Raw genomic sequence first — 25,735 nt, 5'->3', positions numbered from 1 at the left:
GTGATACAAACAGTAATTTTAGGTGGCGACTAAAACATCAAAGAAAGTATATTGTCTTTCAGTTTATTTATAATGTGCATTTTATATCCATGGAAGAATACTGTATAATCACAGAAAGGATATGATTCCATAAGTTCACAAAGGCTCAATTATGGCAAAAGTTATTTGCCTGGGAAGCACAAATGCTATGAAAATACTTTTATAGCACTCCTCAAAAGTGATTTTCAATGTTTCCCTCCACAGTTTCTCAGTTATTGTGGCTCCTTTTCCTTAATGAGCCATTGAAGATGTTAACTCTTAAGAACAGAAGAGCCACAGGAAAAACAAGATTGTAAAACCAGAAAAAATGATACTGGGACTCAGAGTACAGGAACCTGAAACCTTTTAAAAAAATTGACTAGACTATGCCATCTTATGATTTCCCTTTAACTTCATATTGTCAGAGTAACATCTGAAATCTTAATACTTCATTTACATGCAAAAAATGTGTAAAGAGGTTTACCTAACTATTGTCTAAAAGTCCCTGAACATTCATGTACAATTTATTTCAGGTTTTGAGTTTGACCTGACCTACACAGGTTTAAAACAGAAAGAATTACAATCAAGTAAGATCTTTATAAAACCAGTGTAAGAGACCTGAATCAGGTCTTCACAGCAAGACAATAAAGGACACACTCTTACTTCATTTCATTCACTTGTCTGAGTACCTCCTCTTGAGTTTTCACAATAGCATCAAGTTCTTGTTGGGAGACCTGAAAAACAAACCACAAAAAATGATCAATACCACAATATAGAGCAACATATGCAGAAAAAAAGTAAAGTAATTATATGTTTGAATTCATGTCTACATATTAAATAGTGATGCACATTTGAATTCACCTGTCCTTGTTGGCCTGGAATACCAGCTCCTCTTTTGGTAATCTCTTCTGTTACTGCTGTGACATACCTCCTCTGCTCATCAAGAATCATGTCCAGTTGCCTATTAAGCTGTTTGATTTCAAGGTGAATTCGATTCTGCCCTTCAAAGACTTGTCTCAGTTCACGATCACTTACAGTTTCAAATAGATCATCCGCTAACCAAAGAAAAATAAGTTAATTATAGTTCCTCCGATAGTCAAATGTGTGCATGTACCTTCATATATCATAAACTTTCTCTTTTCACCTAACCCCCCAAAATACCTCAAGGTTATGAAAATTCTCTTTAATGCTTCAAGCACCTAGAGAACACAGCCTAGGATTAGAAACCCTTTGGTATTTAGTCACCATAAACAAAAACAAAAGAAAAACCCCATCAAAAACAGTCCCTGCTCCAGAAAGATCAAGCTGAGATTAGACAATATGCAAGGAGGGCAGGTAGTAATATGGATAGTCAAGTTCGCACAAACTAGTAGTCAGTGTTCTCAGTAGTCACCAGCCTAACCATTGTCAATGAAGGGCGATTTGAATGAATAATCATAAAAGTACATTTTAAAAAGGAAAAATGTAAGATAAAAAAAGATTGCTTTCTAAATTTTGACAGTTATTCTCAAGCACTGCAGGAATGGGAGAAAAGCAATCAAAGCCAGCATTCATGAGCAAAGGCTGAAGTAAACTGTGCAATAAAAAAAGTCTGTTTGAAAGGCAAGATGAGGCTAAAATGTTAAAGAGTATTAAAAGTGAAGACAAGAAGCTTGAGCTTGATACAGTGGACTGGGGCATTGGTGGAGGAATGCAAAGTGTGGGGCACGGTAGTCAGATAACTATATGAGGTCTGCTGCTGGGGTTAACATTTTAAAAACTCAGTGTTAAATAAGATTTGTGAATGAGCTAGTCTTAATTCAGGTAATTTATACTGAGATGCCTAAATACGGATTTAAGTCCCTTAGAGCTACAGGCATAGGATCCTTTAAGTATGAGTTTAGAACCCTACTGTTAGGTACTTATATTTAAATACCATGACACTAATAATTTGGTAATCCTATTTGTTAGAGCAGGGGTTCTGAAACTTCATTGCACCGCAACCCCCTTTGACAACAAAAAATTACTATACAACCTTGGGCTCAATCTTCGGTCCCCTGATCCTATCTGAGTTCTGCTGCCCCAGGCCAAAGCACTAGTGACCCCTTTATAATGGAGTTGTCACCCAATTTGGGGTTTTGACTCTCAGATTGATTACTATTGCACTAAAAGTATGGTATACAATATACTTAGACCATATATTTCAAATCTAATCCTTGGTTAACATGAGTTACTTTTATTTTTTAATATTTCAGTGATTGTTATTTCTGCAGAGTAAAAGTTAATAGGACTCAAATATCTGCTTGAAGTTAAACATATATTCAAAGGCTTTACCAAATAGGGATGGACTGTTGAATTACTGCATTAACCACCATGTCATCATAGATACAAAGGGGATCCACAGAAAACATTTGCCTGGCTCCTTACCTTCAGATCAGAAGAGATTAGTTCTCAATATATTTTCAAGAAACTGTCAAAAAAAATTTCCAGCCCTTTCAAAGGGCCACCTAACCACCCATCCCCACACAGGCACATAGACTTCAATTTGCTTGTTTCAGTTACCAATGTATATCATACACGTCTGTTAATACTTCAGCAATCCCCTGGTAGAGAGAGGTTTCAAGAACTTCTGGATGAAGAAATTGACATACAGGGCACTAGGGGAGCTCAGGATTTATAAGGGACTAAGCTCCAGTCCTAAATATATTGGCACAGCTAATGTAATCACAAAACATGCATACCATCATCTTTGAGTTTAATTATGTGTTCTCCCTGACAACTAATAATTTGTTAATTGAACTTGCCTGGCTGCCCTTGCATATCAGGATGATCCTTCTGAAATTCTTCCTTCTTTTTATCCAGTTCTTGTTGAAAATGCTCAAACTCCTCTTGATATTTTTCTTTATCCTTCTCAGGAATTTCTGCATCTGGGGTAGGCTTTAAAACAAAACAATTTTATAAAAAAATGTATATATAAGTAGAAATGCTCACAATTTTCTGACCTCTTTCCAAGAAATCTCATCTCCCAGCAGCTTTTGTCAAGATTTGCTCACATTCTGAGGCAAAAACAAACAAGCTTCATGCTATAAGATCTACACTTATGGAAACACAGAATTCAGTGTCAAAGTTGATATTACAAGAGACAATACATCCCTATTGTGATTCCTACCACTTCAGTTTTTCCTACTGTGTTTGTGGTTTGTTTTTTTTTAAATTAGAAACATCAGACTGTCTACTATGAGCAATCAACATTGTGAAGAAATACTACAGCAATAAAGAGCCACATGAAGTAGAAAGTGAAACTGGTGAAGCATTTTCCAGGAAAGAGAAATAGTGCAAAATACATTTTTTAAATTTTCACTTTTAATATGATGACAAAAGGCGGTATATTTTGTTTTTAAAACTATGCAGTTTAATCCAGTGCCCTTTCAAAAAGTCTAATATAAGATTTCCATATTTTACTGCTCAAATATTACATTGTATAGTTTCATTTCTCCAAGATATTAGACTGTATACCCACATCAACATTTTGAAAGAAAAAAAAAATCAAAATGAGATGAGTCAGTGCTGACATTTTAATTGACTCCCAGCCACAAGATGAGCACATGGACATCTCTAAAATTAATGTTTTCTTGTGAATAAATATGCTTACTGCTTCTTTCCCAGGTTCAGTCAACTGGAAAGTCAGGAATGACAATACATCATGGTCATCTGAATAAAAAGGAAATATATCAAATTAAATTATTACTACTAGTTACGAAATATTTTCCCTAACATTTTGGAATTTATTGTGGAAGTTTCTGATTTACTACAATACAATTCTAGCCTTTTATTTTTGACGGGGGGGGGGGGGTTTCAACAGTGTACTCTCAGCTCTCATTAGTTGGTCACTTGGATTTGTAGCCTAGATGAATGACACATCAAAGACAGAGCAAGTAAGAAATGTCTTCTATACAGTATTTGAAAAAGTTATAAGGACAAATTAATGTGTTAGATAACTTTCCTTCCACTCTTCTGTGTCCTGCTGAGCCCCCATCTTGCCAACCCCCAAACCAAACATCCATATATTATGGGAAATACAGTCTGGATTAAAAATATTCTAATACTCCTTTGTTTTGTTTAGGATGAAACTGCCAAGTTGAAAATGGCAAGCCTAAAAGAAGAAACAGTGTTTGTTTTTAGGAAGATTTTTTTCTATGTGAAGTTAGTACATGTGAATGGTGTTCAATTAATACTCTGATACTGTAAAATTTATCCAAATGCAGTGTGGGCAGTGGGACTGCACAGTAGAGATACTGAAATGCATGTATTTGTGTAAATGAGTAACCATTGAATTTTTCAGTGTTTAAATATGGGGAGAGGGGGTGAAAGCAGGAGCTAGTGCTCACAAAGAGCTAGCTTTTAAGACAGCTCCCTGTGAGCACCTGCTTCTGTTCTCCCCTTCCCCTCCTAGCTGCTGCCTCTGTGTCAGCAGTTAACTGTGTACTCAGGTACATGTTAACATCCCTACTGCACAGGGAACAAGGAATGGAGGTGGCACAGGCAGAGCAGGTGCACAAGGTGGTGTCCTTGTCCATACAGTTAAAGGAGTCTCTGCTCTAGCCAGAAATAGGCCAAAGCATAAAAGGTGGGTTGGGGGAAAGTCATGACTTCTCCATCTATATTATGTGGTCAGAAATTACAGTCAAGGCAGCTATAATAGTCCATTGGTTGGCAACATTCATTCCACTTCTCATGATTTCACATACATAAAACATGCAGCAGAAACAGCAGTCATGAAAGGTTTTTCAGACTGTCCTGATAATCTGCAGTCTTTATCTGTAGGGACAGTAGGTCACCAACAAGCATTCCATGTAATGCTAATGATGGTGATGACTTTGCAGCTTGGCTAGTTGATCAATAGGCACTAGGGAGCAATAAGCAACTTATTTCATACAATCCAAACAGCTATGACGGCCAGCACAGTTTAGACTCTTACTTTCAAGCTGGCCACCATCATTCCATACCAACCCTGTTTCAACATTTAGTCACTTACAACTAGCCCAATTTTAACATAAGTGTCAGTTTCCAAGTAATAATTTATTGAAGCCTTTTACATCACAGCTCATCAAATGGACCTCAAACTTAAACACAGTGAAAAATATTACCTGCAAGCCCCCCCGTTGCTGCAGATATTCCAAAGTACCCTTCTGATGGTAGTATCATATTTTCCACTGTAGCACAAAATTCATAGTCTTCTTTATCTGGGGTAAAGCCATTATTAATCATTACCTAGAAAGACACCAGTTTAATTAGCATAGAACTTGCATAAAATAAAGAAAAATTCATTAGGTAAGTTAGAAGTAGGCTTTTAAAATCAGGTGTTAGCTAAAACTATGAGGTGTTTTGCTCTTAAAGTTCTATTAATGGATAACATCAAATGCATTATTTCTTTATTTTTTAAAATCTATAAGATTAGATGTTAAACATACAGTCTATGAAATAAAAGATCTTTTATACCAGAGGACACTAACAGTGAAAATAAGCAGTTAGAACTTAATTTTACAAAGGCTAGCAGTGGGGGGGGGGGGGGGGGGGGGGAGAGAGAGAGAGACTGATATGAAGCTAGTTCCCCAATTCAGTGATATTCAGTTGTTCGGGAACCAAATTAGCAATCAACATTACCCAAAACAGTGACAGTATGGATAACTCATAGTTTTATTTACTATCTTTCTCTATGTATAAAAACATTTTTCCTGCCACACGACAGAATGATGTCATCAGGCTCTCTGGCTGCAAAAAGGGGCCAGAGGAGGGGAATGGGGGTTGGTGAGCACAGCAAGCACAGGTCACAACCCCCTAGTAGTACTATAAATTCATATTTAAAGAGCGTAACAGTTGAAATATTTAGAGTCTGTGTGTGTAATCATTGTCACAGCAAAATGACTCATCAAGTATTATTTTATCAACTAAAATGGGTTAACAACATAGTAAAAGCATCTTCATTATTTTCCGTGTTGCAACGGGCTGCATGAGACAAATTAAAGAACTGCTTATGGCTCCCGAGTCTCAGTGTGAGTATCATTGGGGAAATACAAGTAATATCTACAGAATTCAGACAGCAATTCTATTCTACAAAATGTCAGTGGATTGCATTACACAAAATTTTCCACAAATGTAACAACTCTCTTTATGCTTTCAGGTGCCACTCGAGGGGATGGCTTCCAAATTCTTGGTTATCTTAGCTTAGAGCTGCCTCCTTCCCCCAAAATGCACTGACTTGCTTGGGCTAGCCAGTGAGAGTGATAGGACATACTCAATTATGTGCTCCAGGAAAGATGCATCTTTTGAGGCTTCCTGGTGTTTACTTTTGGAGGACATCTTCAATTATTTGTTTATACCAAAGCAAAAAAAGAGAAAAACGAGTTGAACATTTTCATTAGCTCATTTAACTACTCTGAAACTTAGCAACTGGGCACTATGACGGGGTATATCTGCCCCACACTGAAGAGCAGGGGGTTGCCTGGCACAGCTGGCTGAAAAGGCCCCTCATTCCCACGGCACCACTAGGCATGCTCGAGAGAGAGGCGGGGTATAAAAGCCCAGGGAGCCACTCAGTCAGGGTGGACCACTAGAGGGGAAGGAGCTCAGGCCAAAGCTCCTGATCAGCCCCTACAGCACCAGCTGCCACAGGAACAGCAACCCTGGCAGCAGCAGACACAGCAACAACCTCAGTCTGCCCTTCTGAGCAACAACCAAGAGCTGAACAACGCACCAGAAACAGTAGGAAGTGGTTCAGGGCGGAGGATTGTCTTCCGGGAGCTAGCGCGCTTCAGCAGGAATGTCCACTGAACAAGCAGTGAAATACCCCACTGCCAACGGGGCCCTGGGCTAGGACTCAGTGGAGTGAAAGGGCCTGGGTCCCCCTACCTGCTGATCCCATAATAATCCCGCTCTCCATCATTCTGGAGGCTTACCCTTGGACTAGGCCTCTGGGCCAGTGTTTCTCAACTTTTTATAAATAAAATACCGTTTAAAAAAAAATTATAAGCATTACCTACAGTTTTCAGACAATTTTTTTTCTACTACTGCAACACATTTGTTTAAACAACTTAATCATAGCCAGACAGATGATGACATTTTTGGGTGTAAAAAGTACAAAAAAATAAAAATTAAGTTTTCTCCAAATTTCAGTTGTGATGATGTACCTCCTCCCCCAGACTTCTCCCAAGTACCCCTAAGGGTACTCGTACCCCTGGTTGGGAAACTCTCCTCTGGACCATAGTGACCCTGATAGAGGGAACTGTACTTTGGAACTAGGCCTGGAGGGCCGTATTTACTCGAATACAGGGAGCTGTACTTTGGAACTGGGCCTGTGGGGCCATAATTACTCAGAGAGGGAACTGTACTGTGGACTAGGCCGGCAGGGCCATATTTACTCTGGGTAGAAGGACATGAGAGGAACTGGGCCTACAAGCCATAATTGCCTGGAAAAAGGGGCACCGACCACGACTTCGGGTCATCTAGACCATCCAGGTTGTCCTGCCTCTCGACAGGCACATTTTATAGAATCTAGAATTAAGATTAAAATGTTTGTTCCAGTTTATTTCATAGATGCCTCATCCTAGTACCATTTCTGTATTCTCCATATGGAATGGATTCACTCCATCACAAAAAACTTAAAATGTCTTGGACATTTCTTTAGATCATAAAACATGAAAGCTGGAGCCCTGGAATGCAGAAGCAAGAATGTTTCAGGGCTATTAGAAGAGTTAGAGAAGCTTGCAGAGTGGCAGTCTGCATTACACTTCTCTGATTTGTCTGTGTCTCATTTTTATGAGTCCTACAGTTTGTTCCCTTTTCATTTTAAATAAGAATTCAAGAAAATATACTTAATAGATCCAGAAGCTGAATAAAGTATTGTATTCTCAAGACTACCAGAGTACTTACTGTTAGTAGTTTCTGGTAATATGTAATCTTTACTCGGACAGGGTAGGGCTTGTTACGAAAATCTCTCTGACATGATGCCAATGCTTGTGTAGAACCATCACTTAAAAAAAAAAAGAGAATCTGCTTACAGAGTTACATCTTTACTATGTACTAGCTAGGAAAAAAGGCATGAAAATTTCTTTATTTTAGTGGATTACAAATGTCAAGCAAATCTTTCCAAGAACAAAGGTCCTCTGAATATTTAAATTAATTTTAGCATTTCCAAAAGGTTTAGGATTAACAGCACTAGAAGTGAAATCCTTTGGCACACACCACAGGCAAGGTCAAAAGCAGTACAAGCTTCCCAATGAGCTTCAATATTGACCAAGAGTGTCCACCTACAGGAGCCTCTCTGCTCAGGAAGCTAACAAGGGCATCATCTGCGATGTGGATACTTGTCCATCAGGAATATGAATGAGACCACCAAATCATTTCACAGAGGTATCGCAGTTGTGAACTGGTAAGCAACTTGTTGTCACTGAAAATCTGTGAATTATAAGTGAAAGTTCTGCACCTCAATTTTTGGAGCCACTTTTTTCCAGAACACTTTGTGTTATATTGCAACATTCACCATGCTATTTAGAGGGAAGGGCACACCTATGAATTTAGCAGAAGCAGCACAATAGCAGTTAAATAAGTCAAAGCTATTAAATGATACTGAAGAACAACAATAAAGTGTTCGATAGTTCTACTAAAATTCAAATCATTCTCCCTGATGGAAGAAAACAAATCTGCAGGAAAAGTGTATGAAGTCACCTAGTAGCAATCAATGCCTTTATATTATTCAAGCACACACCGAATGGCATGTGCATCCATTTAAGCCACAAGAAAAAAATATTTTTACCAGTTAAAATTAGGTGCCTTCAACCGTGTTTAAAAAGTCTGCAAACTTTTCAGCAAACACTACCATAGGTAATTCACATTAAAATAAAATTAATAGACTTACTTCTGATGGTCATATAGGAGTTTTCCATTATTGCCTACAACAATTACTGCTGGGTTGTTTTTCTGAAAGACAAACCATATGAACAGAGTTTCACAATTTAAAATGAAGTATTTTACAAATTAGAAACTCAATGTACAATATAATTAACAGCTTTCCCAAGAGCATGGTAGTAGGCCAAAAGGTCAGTATGCTAACCAGATAGCCAAAATCTTAACGCTGATGCAGCTGTGGAGGGAGAGGAGTAGGAAAACTAAACAGTTTGATGAAATAGTAGGAGTCAGTCAACACAAAGAACAGCACCCTTCTTTTGTTCTGTAAGCAATGTTAGTGAAAAAAACCTATGGGAGGTCAGTTATGGGCATGAGATTTTCATATTTACTATTTATTCTTGCAATTTGCTAATTTAAAAATAACTAGGGTAGGGAGCAGTGCCCCCACTTGCATTCTTAACAACCCCCCTCTTTCCCTTCAAAGTACATATTATTCCACTTGTAGAGAATGCAAAGAATTATACAGAATTCAACATTTTTTGAGGAAGAGTAAGGAAATGCCCTTAGTAAGAGGGAAAGAATTCTAAAATAGAAATATAAAATTGGAATTCACATTTTTCATTGTTCTTATATTGTATTTGGGAATTCTTTCATGTTAAATTCTCCAGCAGTTTTGGTTTATAAGCAATCTTTCAAAACAAGATCTAACTATAGATTCTAAATTATCTGATTTTATCCCTTCAGCGTGACAAAAAAACAAAAACGTATCACATATGTGCACACAATGAGCAATTATAGTTATTTTAAACATTTATTACTGTTTTTTAATGCTAGACATTCAATTATTTCAGTGTTTATCTGGACTTAGGCCATGTCTGCACTTTCATTCATAAAATTTTATTGCTCAGGGGAAAGAGAAAAAAAAAACACATCTGAATGACAATAGTTTTAATGATAAAAAACTCTGGTATGGACAGTGCTTTGTCATTAGGAGCCACTCTCCCATCAACTAAACTATTGCCCCTTGTTCGGGGTGGTTTAATTTTGTCATTGGGAGAGCTCTCTCCCAGTGATAAAGAGTAGCTACAGCGCTTACCTTGCAATTGTGCAGCTGCAGCAGGGCTGTTGTAAGGAGCATGGGGTAGACATAGCCTAAATGTTTTAGTGACTTGAACAAGTTAAATGATACTAATAAAGTATTTTAAAAGTAGCAATATTCAATGGGAACTGAATGGGTTTTAAATATTTACTCTTACTCTGAATTAAATTTACAAATTATTTGCATTTCAAAGGACAATGGTCAGTTCAGATTTTAAGTATCTTAGGAGAGCTGCTCACATAATCTATCTTGAAGCATTCTGAGTTAATTAACTAGCAAGCTGATTTCTGTGCAAGGTGACGTCTAGAAGAAATAAGACGTGGACAAAGAGTGAAAAGATATAATACCTTGAAAAGAACTAAAGAAAGAGACAGTTGTGCTCCTTAAAAAAATCTTAACAGATTATGGGCAGAGCAGGGTTGCAATATTATCCCACAATAGTAATAAGGCTTATGATATTTGATGTTTTTTCCAAAGCTCTTGCTTTTAAAAATCATGAGAATCTCAGCTGTAATTTTTTTAAAAAGCAAAAGCTTCTTGGCACCATGTTTAGAGAAAATATGAAAAACAGAAGAATAACCGAAGAATCAAAAAACAGAAGGCAGAGTGAACTTTTATTAAAAAAAAAAAAAACCCTCTGACTTAAATCAATTTCATGATTCTGAGGGCATGACTCATAAGACTTTGGGGTTGGTGAAACTCTTACCTCCATTCCACTACCCATATGCAGAGTTAAGAGGCCAAAGCTATGTAAAGACAATCAGAAATATTTGGATCCAGTCAGAGAGAGAACTCCTCTGGCATAGGAACTGAGGACCCTCTCAGTGTAGAAGACATTTCAAGACATACTGCTGTGCAGATTTTGAGGAGCACTGCTTCCTATAGGCAGTGGCAGGATACCACAATTCAATCCTCCAAGGCCATCAAATTAGATGCCAGGGTCCACTCTGGCTCCTGAACCTTCCCAAAACTAGGGGAACAAAGGCACCCTTTCCCGTTGTACCTGCACTGAGAGTTCTGTGCTATATCTTTTACAGATACTACATTAAATCTCACCTATGAACTTTAAACTTCTGTGATGTGTATTAATAGCTGTTAATATATGTAAAGATATTTGACAGTATTTCAGAAGTGAAGAATTTATTCTAGTCTGTCTACTATGTAAAGTTCGGCTATCAGATCCATAAGAGTGATCTGCTTATTGGACTTACAAAAAACTGAATTAAATCCACAGTTTGACACTATTACAAAACGCCTTCAACAATGATACAAAGGTTTAGATTCCTAAAGCAACTCAGGTTACACCTCAGATTATGTATATTATAGGAGGTTAAAATGCCTTAATATTTAGATGTATCCCATTACTCAGGTCAGCTATGGAATCTTGATGCCCCAACACCTTTTTGTAATGCATTTAGTTCCCTATTTTTTTAAACCTGAAAAATAAGTGAGATATAAAGCTCATTATTCCTAGAGGCAAAGGTATGCTTGTCGGCTTATAAAAGCAGTAAGCACTTAGGAGTTAAGAACTCACTTTCCAGATAGAATAAAGGCACCTAGAAGTAGACAGGGACAAGAAAGCTGGATAACATCCCTCTACCCATTCCACCAGCCAGGGAAGACAGAATTAAAACTGCCTGAATAGCAAGGGAGTTCCTGAGATGTTGAAGGTCCGTGCCATTCTGTGACAAAAAACACCACCCACACACAAACACAACACCAAAACCAAAACCAAATCACCAAAGTTAATAGGAAATTTGGACTGAGACTGAACGGTCTCAGATTAAGAACAAAAAAATGACATCCTGTATTATTTAGTTCAAGTTCAGGGTAGCTGGAAGCTGAAGGATCTAAAATACAGAAGCAGTAGTCTCATGCAAAACTTCAAAAACCATGTACAGGCCATCCTTGCTATAAGTCCAAGTTTTTTGGAACGTATAGGGAAACTACTTAAAGTGGGGATTTTTTTTTCCTGCAGCTGACTTCCATTTGTGTAAATTGGCTGGGTTTTTTTGCATGACTTAACAGCAGGGAATGGGAGGACTTATAACCCATCAGTTCCTACAAATGTCAACGACTTTAGTGCAGAACGGATGTATACCAGGGTGACTTATACCAGAGACACTCTACTTCCTGATCTCCATAAATATACCAGTATTTCTCTCCTAATGCACAAACACATAGACCTAATAAGATTTTATATTAGTTAAACATGATAAAACTCCTTGTACCAATTCATGACTATCAAAGACATATTTCCTTCAAATCTAGCAAAGGAACTGGTCTCACTGAAGATCAATTACAGCAAGGTGGTTCATCTTTCAAAAAGGCTAAAAGCCTGAAGCGTGGGTTTTTTGTTTTTTTTTTTAAATAAATCAATATAGCCTGGTCAAAAAGGAATCTTAGGAAACTGCATGAAAGAAAAGTTGTGAGCTTCACATTTTCTCTTCTTAAAAACCTGCATCTTGACAAAAAACAAACAAACAAAACTACTCCAATATACGTTTTGTAAGCAAAACTCGTGAAGTCATTCTGCCGCTCTACTCTGCACTAGTTAGACCTCAGCTGGAGTACTGTGTCCAGTTCTGGGCGCCACATTTCAAGAAAGATGTGGAGAAATTGGAAAGGGTACAGAGAAGAGCGACAAGAATGATTAAAGGTCTAGAGAACATGACCTATGAAGCCAGGCTTCATGAACTGGGCTTGTTTAGTTTGGAAAAAAGAAGATTAAGGGGGACATGATAGCAGTTTTCAAATATCTAAAAGGGTGTCACAAGGAGGAAGGCGAAAATTTGTTCCTCTTGGTTTTGAGGACAGGACAAGGAGTAATGGGCTTAAAGTGCAGCAGGGGAGGTTTAGATTGGACATTAGGAAAAAATTCCTACTGTCAGGGTGGTCAAATATTGGAATAAATTGCCAAGGGAGGTGGTGGAATCTCCCTCTCTGGAGATATTTAAGAACAGGTTAGATAGACATCTGTCAGGGATGGTGTAGACGGAGCTTGATCCTGCCTTGAGGGCGGGGGGCTGGACTCGATGACCTCTCGAGGTCCCTTCCAGTCCTATTATTCTATGATTCTATGATTCTATGAAAACCGCTAATTTTTCACAAAAAATATGCGCATGCATAAATACAAGATGGTAAAAGTGAAACTATTTTGGAACCATTATAATAAGAATTTGCTTTCAACTAACCTTTCCATCATTGTCAAAAGAGTCAAAGAAAATGCCAACACCATTCCAAGTATCAGCTGCTCCAAAAACAGGACCCTCTAAGCCTTGGCTTTCAGTAAACCAGATTGCCTTAAATTAAAAGTAATACATTAAGATCCACATTTATAAAACAAAATTGTTTTCAAAATTAAATAAAAATTCATTTACTAAACCATCAGCTCCAATTCGGCCTCTTCCAGTCACTCGAAATGTCACCTCAACTTCCCAATACTGAAATATAGACTTATTTTTTGTCCATACTGATCCTCTCTGGCTTTTTAAAGATGGAGTTATTCGAATCTGATCTGCACTAGGTATGGCATCTGAAAGAGAAAAAAAATTAACAGTGAACATAAGGAAAGATGAACAGCATATTCTGAAATTATAAGGCAAATACTGGATTCAAAATTTTGTAATGAAAGGCAACTCCATATTTTATAGAGTAACTTACTCAAAGTTCATCTGAGAGAGTAATGTACAACTTGCGGGGAAAGTTGATCTAATGGATAAGGAACTAGACTAATTCAGGAGAACAACTTCCAGTGTTCTGCTCTACTACAGACTTCCTATGAGACCATGGGCGAGTCAAATTTTTCCATGTCTATCTGTAAAATGGAGATAAAACTTTTGGGGAAAGGGAAAAGATGTTTTCGCTGTCTTGCCTATTCAGAATGCAACCTCTTTGGAGCAGAGACTCTCTCTTGCTAACTCCTTACTAGGAATATTAAATGTAGTTTAATCAACTAATTGACTAGTAAATGGAATTTCCATCAACTAGTCGATTAGTCAACAATCGGGAGAGCCACAGCAGGGTTAACTCTTGGGACCAGGAGCTAACCCTGCTGTGGCTCTGCTTTTTAAATGTATTAAGAGTCAGATGGCTCTTAATACATGTAAAAAGCTAGTGTGCAGCAAGGGGCACCTGGCGAAAGCCAGAATAGCTAATTCCCAGCTCGCGCTAGTCCCCCTGCACGGAGACTATTTTAAAAAGCAGCACAATAGAGTCTCAAACTAAAGGTATACAGTAGAAGTCCATCTATGAGACACTCCATTATCTGGCTCTCCATATCAACCCAACAGCCAGCACATTCAGGTCCAGAAGCAAGTGATCACTTGGGTGGCAGATGGTGGTGTGGGTGCAGCCTCACACCCTCCAATTCTCCAAATTATATGGTCTGGCCTTGGTCCCAATTAGATTGAATAAACATGATCCTACTATGCAACAAACCAAACAAACCATAATAGGACAAGACCAAAAAAAAAAAAAAAAAAAAAAAAGTGCCAGATGTATAAAAGAAGCAGTTAGAGACCAAAAGACATCTTTTAAAAACTGGAGTGAAAAGCTACTGAGAAAAATACAAAGCCTAAACTCTGGCAACCCAAGCATTATAAGGCAAGCTAAGAAAGAATTTGAACAGCAAATAGCTAAGAACACAAAAACTAACAGCAAAGAAACATTTAAGTACAACAAAGGCAGGAAACCCAACAATCAGTGGGGTTACTAGGCAATTGAGGTACTAAAGGAGCATTCTTTGAAGATGAAGCTGTTATGGCAAAGGTATATTAATTGTTTGCATCAACGTGCACTGCATGGGATATAGATAAGATCCCTATATTCAAATCTTTCTTTTTAGGTGACAATTCTGAACAACTTTCAATATTGAGGTGTCCATAGAGGAGGTTTTCAAATAAATTGATTAAATTATACAATACTAAGTCACCAAAATGAGATGGTATTTACCCAAGAGTTCTGAACCAACTCGAAATGAAATTGCTGAAGTACTGTGATATGTAACCCAATGCCTAAATCAGCCACTGTACCAGATGACTAGAAAGCAGCTAATGAAAAGTTATTTTAAAAAAGGCTCCTGAAGCAATCCTAGCAAATACAGACAAGTAAACCTAACCTCTGTACCAAATAGTTGAAATGATAGTAAACCACAGAATTGTCAGACACATAGATGAATGCAATTTGAAGAGTCAACATGATTTTTGGAAAGGAAATTTATGCTTATTAGAATTCTCTGAGGGCATCATTAAGCATGTAGGATTGTATATCCAGGGGATATAGTGTACAAAGACTTTCAGAATGTCTTTGACAAGATCCTGCATCAAAGTTAACCCCTCATATCTCATGACTAAGATCCTTTCATTGATCAATAACTGGTTAAAAGACAGGAAACAAAGGGTAGGAATAAATGGTCAGTTTTCAGACTCCCCATGCAGGCAGGGGCTGCTTCGGACACCAAAGCAACCCCTACCTTCAGGGCACCCAGGCCTGCCATGGCTAGAGGCTACAAGGAGAGATTAAAAGACTGGGAACATTCAGAGAGACTATTCAGAGGACACAATATAACTTATATTAAATCATGAATGACATGAAGAACATGAACAAGGAATTGTTATTTACTCCTTCACAACACAAGAACCAGGGGTCACCAGATGAAATAAACAATGGGTTTAAAACAATATCGGGTTTAAAACAAACAAAAAAAGTAGGTCATCACAAAAGCACAGAAAACCTATGAACTTGTTACCATAGAACAGAGTTTCCCAACCTATGGGTCAGGACCCAAATATGGGTCACCATTACATTTCAAAAGGGTCGCCAGGAGTCTCCCCAGGTGGGTCTTAAGGAGCTATTCACACATTTTTTTTTAAATTGCCCTGGGTCACCGAGTCTTCCTGAATTGTCAAAATGGGTCCCCATCTGGAAAAGATTGGGAACCACTGCCATAGAATGTTATGAAGGCCAAAAGTCACACTGAGTTCAAAAAAAGAATTTGATAAGCTCAAGGACAGATGAATGAATGGCTATTAGCCAAGATGATCAGGGACACAACCCCATGTTCTGGGTGCCCCTTAACTTCAAGCTACCAAAAGCTGAAACTGAATTTCAGAAAATGGACTGCTTGAAAATGCCCTGTTCCATTCATTCCTTCTGCAGTTTCTAGCACTGGCTACTGTCAGAGACAAGACACCGGGGTAGATGGATCATTGGTCTGATCCACTATAGTCACTCTTCTGTAAAGTATCTGCCTTTAATTTCGTGTTTATGTATCAATGACGTAATAGTACAAAGAACACTTTTCTGATAACATTAAGCTGGAAAGGGCTTCATATCATATAGTAAATAAACTTGTTTGACAAATGAAGTAATTTTACTTATAAAGCAATACTTTTATATTTAACCCATAATAAAGATATGGTTTTCATATTTTAACATGCACCTATATATTCATATAATACTTCCTAGTAAAAATATCTCTGAGCACTCTGAATATTAACAAGGCTTCTAAACATCCCCCTCAGACTCATGTTGTCCTAATTTTACAACTAACCTAAAGAGCATGTAAGGGACTTGTTCAAAGAAGAGGCCAAAGACTTGTTCCATAGAAGAGACAAAAAAACCCAAAACTCCAAATCCTGCTCTATAGTCAAAGAACTAAACATATACATGTGTTTGATATAGAAGACAAAATAGGAAATGGGAACATTATCAAGTGGTTATTGACACTTGGCTTTATTAACGGGCTTGGTACTGACCTTGAACAAGTCATGTCAAAATAATTAGCTGAGGAACCTGAACTAGTAGCTTGATTTTCAGCATACCTTTTAAGAGCCAAGCCACTTATTTAGATGACTAATTATAGATCAGTAGTTTTAGCCTTACCTCTGCCACAATTGTGAAGCAAGATTCTACTTGCCTAAAAGGTGCACTGTGAGGCTTAATTAAATAATAATACGTGGAAAGATAATCCATTAGCACCAAATTTCTGTTAGGCAATACATATGAGGAAAGCATATGTAAAGAGTATGACAGCTGAAGTCACCAGCTACCCTTGTGAAATGGCATATGGAAATCCTAATTTGTTTATAGCCGTACTGACCAGACACCTAGTTAATAAGAAGAACATAAGAATGGCCATACTGGGTCAGACCAAAGGTCCATCTAGCCCAGTAGCCTGTCTGCCGACAGAGGCCAGCACCAAGTGCCCCGGAGGGGGTGGACTGAAGACAATGATCAAACGATTTGTCTCCTGCCATCCATCTCCAGCCTCTGACAAACGGAGGCCAGGGACACCATTCCTACCCCCTGGCTAATAGCCTTTTATGGACCGAACCTCCATGAATTTATCTAGCTTCTCTTTAAACTCTGTTATAGTTCTAGACTTCACAGCCCCCTCTGGCAAGGAGTTCCACAGGTTGACTATGCGCTGTGTGAAGAAGTTTCGTTTATTAGTTTTAAACCTGCTACCCATTAATTTCATTTGGTGTCCTCTAGTCCTTATATTATGGGAAATAATGAATAACTTTTCTTTATTCATCCTCTCCACACCACTCATGATTTTATATACCTCTGTCATATCCCCCCCTCAGTCTCCTCTTTTCCAAACTGAAAAGTCCCAGTCGCTTTAACCTCTCCTCATATGGGACCAGTTCCAAACCCTAATCATTTTAGTTGCCCTTTTCTGAACCCTTTCCAAGGCCAAAATATCTTTTTTGAGGTGAGGAAACCACATCTGCACACAGTGCTCAAGATGTGGGCATACCAAAGTTTTATACAGGGGCAGTAAGATATTCTGGGTCTTATTTTCTATCCCTTTCTTAATCATTCCTAACATTCTATTTGCCTTTTTGACCGCCGCAGCACACTGTGTGGACGTTTTCAGAGAACTATCCATGATAACTCCAAGATCTCTTTCCTGATTTGTCGTAGCCAAATTAGCTCCCATCATAGTATATGTATAGTTGGGGTTATTTTTTCCAATGTGCATTACTTTACACTTATCCACATTAAACTTAATTTGCCATTTTGTTGCCCAATCATTTAGTTTTGTGAGATCTTTTTGAAGTTCTTCACAGTCTGCTTCTGTCTTGACTATCTTGAACAGTTTAGTATCTTGAAAAGTTTTGTTCCAAGGATTTGACTATACTGCACCAGTCCCTCTCCTATTAAATTGTTTTACAAGACTTGATGTTCCACCCTGCCACAAATGGCACCATATTTATCAGAGCAACAGGGGAGGTGAGGTAATATCTTTTACTGAACCAACTTCTTCTGGTGAAAGACAGGCTTCTGAGCCTCCAAAGCTCTTCAGATCTGGGAAAGATATTTCAAGCACCATAATACAGTTATGAATTTAAGATCCTTCTAAATATGTTACATATGCAATAATCCTTTCCGCTGTACATTTAGCACCAATGCTGTGAGTACCTTTCCCAGATCCAAAGTAGGGATATCAATGTGTAGATGACTACACGATTAACTGGTAATCCTGGGTTTATCGGTTAATCCCGTCGACTACACGCCTTCTCCCCCCCCCCACACACTTGCTGCCTCAAGGGGGGGGGGAGCTAGTGCCCACAGGGGAGCTGTCTCTCCACATGTGCTGGCTCCATGGACCTGTCTGACCCGCCTGTCCTGCCCCACCCCCCCTTGTTGCCTCCTTCAGAGGCAGCAGGGGGAGGGGGATAGGCAGGTGCCGCCGCCGCCCCCCCCCCCCCCCCCCCCGCTTCCAGGGCTGCTGCCTATTTGAGAGTCAGCAGCCAGAGGGGGAAAGGGCAGGGCAGACTGCTGTGGAGCAGCCTCTGCCTGCGATGGGCCCGGGGCCCTCTATGGACAGAGGCTGCTCCCCAGCAGCAGCCTCTGTCCTTGGGGAGCTTGGACCCCCCTCCACAGCCAGGGCTTGCTACTGCAAAGCTGCCTTTGTTCACAAGGAGCTCAGGTGCCCCACGGGCAGGGGCTGCTGCTATCCCGCACTGCTGCCTCTGTATCAGAGGTGGCAGCAGCATGGGGAAGTAGGCCGGAGTCAGTGTGCATGGGGAGCTGATAGAGAGGTAACAGCACAGAGGTGGCAGGGAGCTCTCTGGGAGTGGGACCGGAGTGCACTGGCTGCAGACCCCATCCCTGGGGGATATCAAATAGTTGTGTAACCGCTAAAAATTGATGTGGTTACATGACTATTCAATTACATGCTATCTGACATCCCTAATCCAAAAAAGATATAAAGATATCTCTCTCTCTCTCTCTCTCTCCCTCCCTCCCTCCCCCCCCCCCCCCCCCACAAGCTGGGCCAATAAGAAACACACCTTATCTTACCTGCCTTGTTTCACTAATAATCTGGGCCCAGTTGGGATACAGCATAAGAACGGCCATACTGAGTCAGACCAAAGGTCCATCTAGCCCAGTATCCTGTCTGCCAACAGTGGCCAATACCAGAGGCCCCACAGGGAGGGATCACAACAGGTAATCCACACATGATCCCTCCCCTGTCACCCACCTACAGAGAAACAGAGGCTAGGGACACGATTCCTACCCATCTGGTTAAATAGCCATTGATGGACCTAACCTTCATGAATCTATCTAGCTCTTTTTAGACCCGTGTTAAAGTTCTAACCTTTACCACATCCTCTGGCAAGGAGTTCCACAGGTTGATTCTGCACTGAGTGAAGAAAAACTTCCTTTTTGTTTTAAACCTGCTGCCTATTAATTTAATTTGGTGATCCCTAGTTCTTATATTGTGGGAAAAAGTACATAACTTTTCATCTGTTAGTCTATAAGGTGCCACAGGACTTCTAGTTGTTTATAACTTTTCCTTATTCACTTTTTCCATGCCAGTCATGCTTGCATAGACCTCTATCATATCCCCCTTTAGTCTCCTCTTTTCTAAGCTGAAAAGTCCAAGTCTTTTTAATCTCTCTTCGTATGGGACCCATTCCAAACCCCCTAATCATTTTTGTTGCCCTTTTCTGAACCTTTTCCAATGCCAACTACAATTACACAAGATACACATTGTAATGACATAGAGCTGAAGCTTCAGTGCAGTGATGAGAAAATATTTTTTAAACAGTCACGCTGCATTCTTCACCCGCTTTTACTGAGACTCCAAAATCCAGCTGTTCTACCAAACACAGCAAAGGGCAGCAGGGAGGGAGAGAGTGAGTGTATGGAAACATACCTCTTCCAGGGTCTGCACCGGTTGGCGGGAGCAGGGAGCCTTAGGCAGGGTGAATAAGCTCCATGTGTTTCCGTGGGGTATCCCCACACCCAGGGCCAGTAAGAATCATGTCCCCATAGAGCCAGGTGCCCCTGCACCTGGGCCGTGCCAAGGGGGACAGGTGTCTCCGAGGGCCACAGGGGACCAGTCACAGGGGGCTTGCCCAGGGAACTAGACCCCCCCGCAGCCGGAGGAGGTCGGCAGTGCGGAGGGCAGGGCCAAACGAGGCAGGCGCCCCCCCACCCGGCAGGAGCCGGCCCGGGGGCGGGCATGACACAGGTCACACCTGGCCCGGCGCGGGCGGCGGAGCGGCGCGTACTTACTGCCCGTGTGGACCCAGAAGGGCACGGAGCCGTCCCCCTGCACCAGGTGCGGCCCCTTGAAGCTGTACTTGTACTCGAAGCGGCGGTGCGGCTGCGCGCCGGCCGTGACCGCTCCCGCGGCCCCCAGGCTGCTGGCCTCGGCGGGGGAGAGCAAGCGGCAGCCCAGGCAAAACAGCGCAGCCCACAGCACGTTCCCCGCGGCCAGGCAGCCCCGCTCCATGGAGACCGCCATCTTGGGCTTTGCCACGGGGAGCCAAGCACGGCCAACAGGGCGCTGCCTGATTGGCTGCGAGGAGAAGGGGGCGGAGACCGCCGCCCGGCCAAAGGGCGCACAGCGCGTGGCTACATGTCAGCGCGGCTCGGGGGCGGGGCCTCTCTGTCCTTGTCCCCGCCCCCTAGTTGCCCGCCCTCGGCTCCTGTCTCACTCACTCACTCATTCACGTTGCCTCCCCCCCCGCCCTCTGGGATGTCTCGTGCCCTCCGTGTTCCCCTGCGACCGCTCCTGCGGGGGCGGACCTGGACATGGGGAGCAGGCTGAACGGGGAGGTGGGCAGCAGGAGGAGCAGGAGGGGGCGGGGCAATTGCACCATGATGGGGTGCGCATCCAGGAGGCCCTCAAAGACATAGAATCATAGAATCATAGGACTGGAAGGGACCTCGAGAGGTCATCGAGTCCAGCCCCCAGCCCTCAAGGCAGGACCAAGCTCCGTCTACACCATCCCTGACAGATGTCTATCTAACCTGTTCTTAAATATCTCCAGAGAGGGAGATTCCACCACCTCCCTTGGCAATTTATTCCAATATTTGACCACCCTGACAGTTAGGAATTTTTTCCTAATGTCCAATCTAAACCTCCCCTGCTGCACTTTAAGCCCATTACTCCTTGTCCTGTCCTCAGAAACCAAGAGGAACAAATTTTCGCCTTCCTCCTTGTGACACCCTTTTAGATATTTGAAAACCGCTATCATGTCCCCCCTTAATCTTCTTTTTTCCAAACTAAACAAGCCCAGTTCATGAAGCCTGGCTTCATAGGTCATGTTCTCTAGACCTTTAATCATTCTTGTCGCTCTTCTCTGTACATGTTCTCACAGGCCCCGTTGTAGGGTCGCCTCGGTTTCCCTGGACAACTCCCTCTCTTCCCCTTCTCCCTCCCCTCCCCTTACCTCCCAATACACAATGTTTGGATTCACCCAAAAAACGTGTCGGTTTTTATTTACAAAGGGGGGAGAGAGAGTGGGGACCTTGAACTGGGAGGGGGAAAGGAGCTACTCCTGGGAGGGGTGGCCCCTGCGACCGCTCCTGCGGGGGAGGACCTGGACATGGGGGGCAAGCCGCATTGGGGCAGGCTGAACAGGGAGGTGGGCAGGACGGGCAGGGTTAGGAGCAGGAGTGTCCATTGGAGGAGGGGCAGGGACAGGAGGAGGAGGGGCCATTGCAGGAGGAGCAGGAGGGGGCGGGGGCAGTGCTAGGGGAGGGATGGCGGGGGCATGAGGCAAGGCCATGCCATAATGAATGGCATGCGCTATGTGTGTGGAGAGGCTGGCAACAGAGTTTGCCATCAGCGCACAGTGTTCCTGGAAGGTGGCCCAGGCCTCCTGGCGCCACTGCAGGTCCGCCTCTGTGCGCCTGTGGATGGCAGCCTCTATGCGCTCGACGGCCTGCACATGGCACCGCAGCAGCTGCCTCCGTGGTTGGGCGGCTGAGGGTGCTGCTGCTGCCAGACTGGAGGGTCCCCCGCTCCTGGTTGGTCCCGCTGCAGGGAAGAGAAGAAAGGACGGGTCAGTCAGGCAGCCCAGCCACTGTCCCCACACCCCATGCCTTCCACCCCACCCCTGAGCCCAGGTGACACCACAGGGTAGTGTGGCTTGGGCCCCATCGGTTCCTCCCCTGCCTCCACCGTATTGTATGTTTGCATAGAGGACTGCCCCTGGAGTAGAGTCCTCCTCCATGTATTGGAACCCCCAGTCTGTGTCATAGGGGGTTGTGATGCTGCGGTTTTTCCAGGAGCAGCTGCCGGAGGGGGCCTGCTGAGTGGCACTGCTGGCTTCGTCCTCCGGCGCACTGCTGCTGCTGTCTCCCTCCCCCGTCGTGGTGGTCCTGGTGATCGGGGGGCGCACACAGGTGTCGGCTGTGACATCCGGGGCTTGTGGAGCTGGCTGTCCCAGGATGGTGTGGATGGTCATAGTGGGGGCAGGTGTCTGGTCCTGCTCCCCGGCCCTCGCTGGCCTGCACATAGCCCAGGCGAAGTTCTTTGACTTTAGCCTGGACCTGTTCCAGGTTCCAGGCTGGATGGCCCTGCTGGGCTAGCGCCTGGACTATGCGGCCAAAGATGTCGGCGTTGCGGCGCCGGGACCGGGTGTCGTGGAGGCTCTCTTCCTCCTCCCACAGGTCCAGGAGGGTCTCCAGCTCCTCCAAGGACCACGATGGGGCTCTTCTTTTGCAGCCCCTGGGGGCCTCCTTCTCTGGGGGTGCGGGTGGCTGAGTGCCCGGAGCTGCCATGCTGGGCTGTGAGGTGGCTGCTGGGCACGGCAGGGGCAATGCTGGCAGGCCTCAGGCCAGAGGTCTGAGGCAAGCAGCCTGCGGCTACTTTAAGAGCTCAGGTTACCAGGAAGTCCAGGGCGTCTATGGGGTCTCGCAGCGTCCAAACAGCTTTTTTCCGTTTAGCCTGCTTTTGCGCAAACGTCTTAGCTAGCTGTCTACACTTGCCCTTTTGCACAACAGTTTTTCGCAAAAAGGACATTTGCCCGAACGGGGAGCGTCAAAGCTTTTCCGGAAGAAGCACTGATTTCGGACAGTAGATTGTCAGTGCTTTTGCAGAAAATCAAGCGACCAGTGTAGAGAGCTGGCAAGTTTTTCCGGAAAAGCGGCTGATTTTCCGGAAAAAGTGGCCAGTCTAGACACAGCCGGAGAGGAGCAGGGCTCCGCAAAGGAAGGTGGAGGGATCCTGGAAAAGGGCGGACTCAAATGGGGGGCTAAGAGGGGAGGGAAACGATGGAGGGGAGGGCCTGTTGGGGTAGATGAGCTGTCCAGCCTCACACAGTGTTCAGCAAAGTGGAGGGGCAGGGGTGTTGCCTGCTCAGTTGCATCACAAACACCCCCTGAAAAAGTCTCTCAAGGTTTCATTAAAGATCCAGAAAAGAAGGAAACACTATCACAGGCTTTGGAAAGCATCCAAACAGTAAATACGGCTTTTGTTTTAATGGCTCCCCGTGGGCCCTTTTCCTTTAGCTATAGAGGCAGGAACCCACCCACCCCTGCCTTTCACAGTCTTTTAGGCTGCATTTTAAAGATGGTAATATGTCCTTTTTGGGGGGAAAGGGAAAGAGTTAGTTGAGATGGGGGAGGGTGTTAGAGACAACCTGAAAGCCATAAGAAACACATACAAATGGAAAGAACAGCAAAGATAAAAAATGCACCTTCCATCTCCAGTGTTAACTCCATTGGCGGATGCCCTGACTCAAAGTGGTTTCTATTATATCCAGTGTTTACAGTTTGGTTCAATGGCTCTCAGCAACCCTACTTATAGACATTGTACCAGCATCCCTGGTTGCCAGCATAGAGTTGCCAGCTTTCTAACTGCAGACAGCCAAGCATCCGTAGGTCCTGCCCCCTCCCTCCATCCTTCCTCCAGCTGTCCTTCACTCTCTCCCATCCTCACTCATTTTGACCAGGCTCGATTCCGGGTGAGGTAGACTCAGGGTGAGTTCTGGAGTAGGGCCAAGGATGAAGAGTTTGGAGGAGGGGGCTCCAGGCTGAGGAGTGGGGCCAATGGGTTTAGAATGTGGGAGGAGGCTCCAGACTGGGGCAGTGGGTTGAGCTGTGGAAGAGGATGAAAGTTGCAATTGGGGTTGCAGACTGTGCGGTGGGGCAGGGGGTAAGCGGTTTGGAGTGCAGGGCGGAGGGGGGTGAGCTCTGGGCAAAAAAGTAATTTAGTTAAAAATATATTTGAGAGAGTGAATTTGTCTGTTCATTCATTTGTCAAGAACTCCTCTTAAACGGTAAGAGTTAGGACCGCCAAATTTGGTATGCAGATTCCACATTGCTGGCTGTTCCCTTTCATCTGAAAGTGCACAGTTTGCTCCATTCCTTAATCTGGCTGGGGAGCACAGGGGGCAGATGAATGTGGACCTGCCCCAGCTGAGGGACATGCATCTCTCCCCTGGATGTTCCTGCTGGAACTGCAGAGGCCATTGAGAGGTGGTTATCACCTGGCCCCAGCCTGCTGCAGTGAGAGAAGGCTGAGGTAGTCCTCTCTCCCAAGAAAAGCCTGCATTCAGAACCCCTCATCCCCAGCTCCATCCCAGAGCAATTATTTAAATGAAGAAAAACAAAAATTAGTTGAGTTAAGGACCCAAGCAACCCCAAGTAAATCTAGTAAAATCCTTTGTTATTGTAAAATCTTTGTAAACATTTTTAAAGTTGGTGAAAGTACATATACATATCTACTGTAATGGAGTTCACACAATGTAAATTAGTGTTCCCTTTTTTCTAAAATAAGTGAACAATGTTATGAACACACTAAACCTCTGTGACTGATTAATTCAGAATAATGTTTTTTTTCAGTGAGTTAAATATACAGTAATCTGGAATGATTACTTTATGAAGGCTTAAGAGTACATTTAAAATATAAAGTCAGCTTAGAAATACTGATTACATAGATAAAACAAAGAAGAGCTGCATCATTTATTTCATAATATTTAATATTATATTCAGCAGGACAGTTGACTTGCCCTTACTATAAAGTTTTTGCAGATAAATTGCTGACAAACTTAAGAGTATATCAAAAAACCTGTGACTGACATTTTATTTCCAAATGTAGTGCTTTTAATTAGGTACCTTCTGCATAGCTAGTCTTCACAAACATCGTTTGCCATGAAATGGAAAACATGCTAGATTTTTTTTTCTTTTAGAAAGGAGTTTCAGAAGAGTAGGGTTTTTTTGCTTTATTTGGGTTCAGGGATTTGGCTGAAAGGCAGGGGAGCCCACAGCCCCCACAGGCCTCTAGGCAAAGTAGTCAGCTCTCTGCGCCTCCTAGAGTGTGGCACTCCGAGCCCTCACAGCCACCCGGAGTGTGTGGCACAGGGCTCTGGCAGCAATGTAAAGGGCATGGGGCTCCAGGTGCTGCTGCTACCATGGCGCCTAGGAGCCCTGGGCCCCTTTGTTATCCAGGTCATGGGGCAACCGTTCCTTCCCCCTACT

At 42.6% G+C, this 25,735-nt stretch overlaps 1 protein-coding gene across 1 annotated transcript in view; it reads right to left on the bottom strand.

The window, feature by feature from the left end:
- Positions 1 to 20,836, bottom strand: part of LMAN1 (lectin, mannose binding 1) — a 30,359-nt gene extending 9,523 nt beyond the window's left edge. Inside the window, exons 1-10 of the mRNA XM_014570235.3 lie at positions 20,537 to 20,836; positions 13,381 to 13,535; positions 13,195 to 13,302; positions 8,912 to 8,973; positions 7,927 to 8,026; positions 5,145 to 5,268; positions 3,650 to 3,708; positions 2,802 to 2,934; positions 880 to 1,073; positions 682 to 752 (exon numbers count right to left, since the gene is read on the bottom strand). Coding sequence (XP_014425721.2) covers positions 682 to 752; positions 880 to 1,073; positions 2,802 to 2,934; positions 3,650 to 3,708; positions 5,145 to 5,268; positions 7,927 to 8,026; positions 8,912 to 8,973; positions 13,195 to 13,302; positions 13,381 to 13,535; positions 20,537 to 20,768 — 1,238 coding nt within the window. The 5' untranslated portion in view covers positions 20,769 to 20,836. The remainder of the gene's footprint in view (positions 1 to 681; positions 753 to 879; positions 1,074 to 2,801; positions 2,935 to 3,649; positions 3,709 to 5,144; positions 5,269 to 7,926; positions 8,027 to 8,911; positions 8,974 to 13,194; positions 13,303 to 13,380; positions 13,536 to 20,536) is intronic.
- Between the last annotated feature and the right edge of the window lie 4,899 nt (positions 20,837 to 25,735).

Source organism: Pelodiscus sinensis, chromosome 6 (genome assembly GCF_052426305.1).
Source record: "Pelodiscus sinensis isolate ZL-2025 chromosome 6, ASM5242630v1, whole genome shotgun sequence".
Taxonomy (NCBI): domain Eukaryota; kingdom Metazoa; phylum Chordata; order Testudines; family Trionychidae; genus Pelodiscus; species Pelodiscus sinensis.
This window is presented reverse-complemented; position numbering and strand designations above follow the sequence as displayed.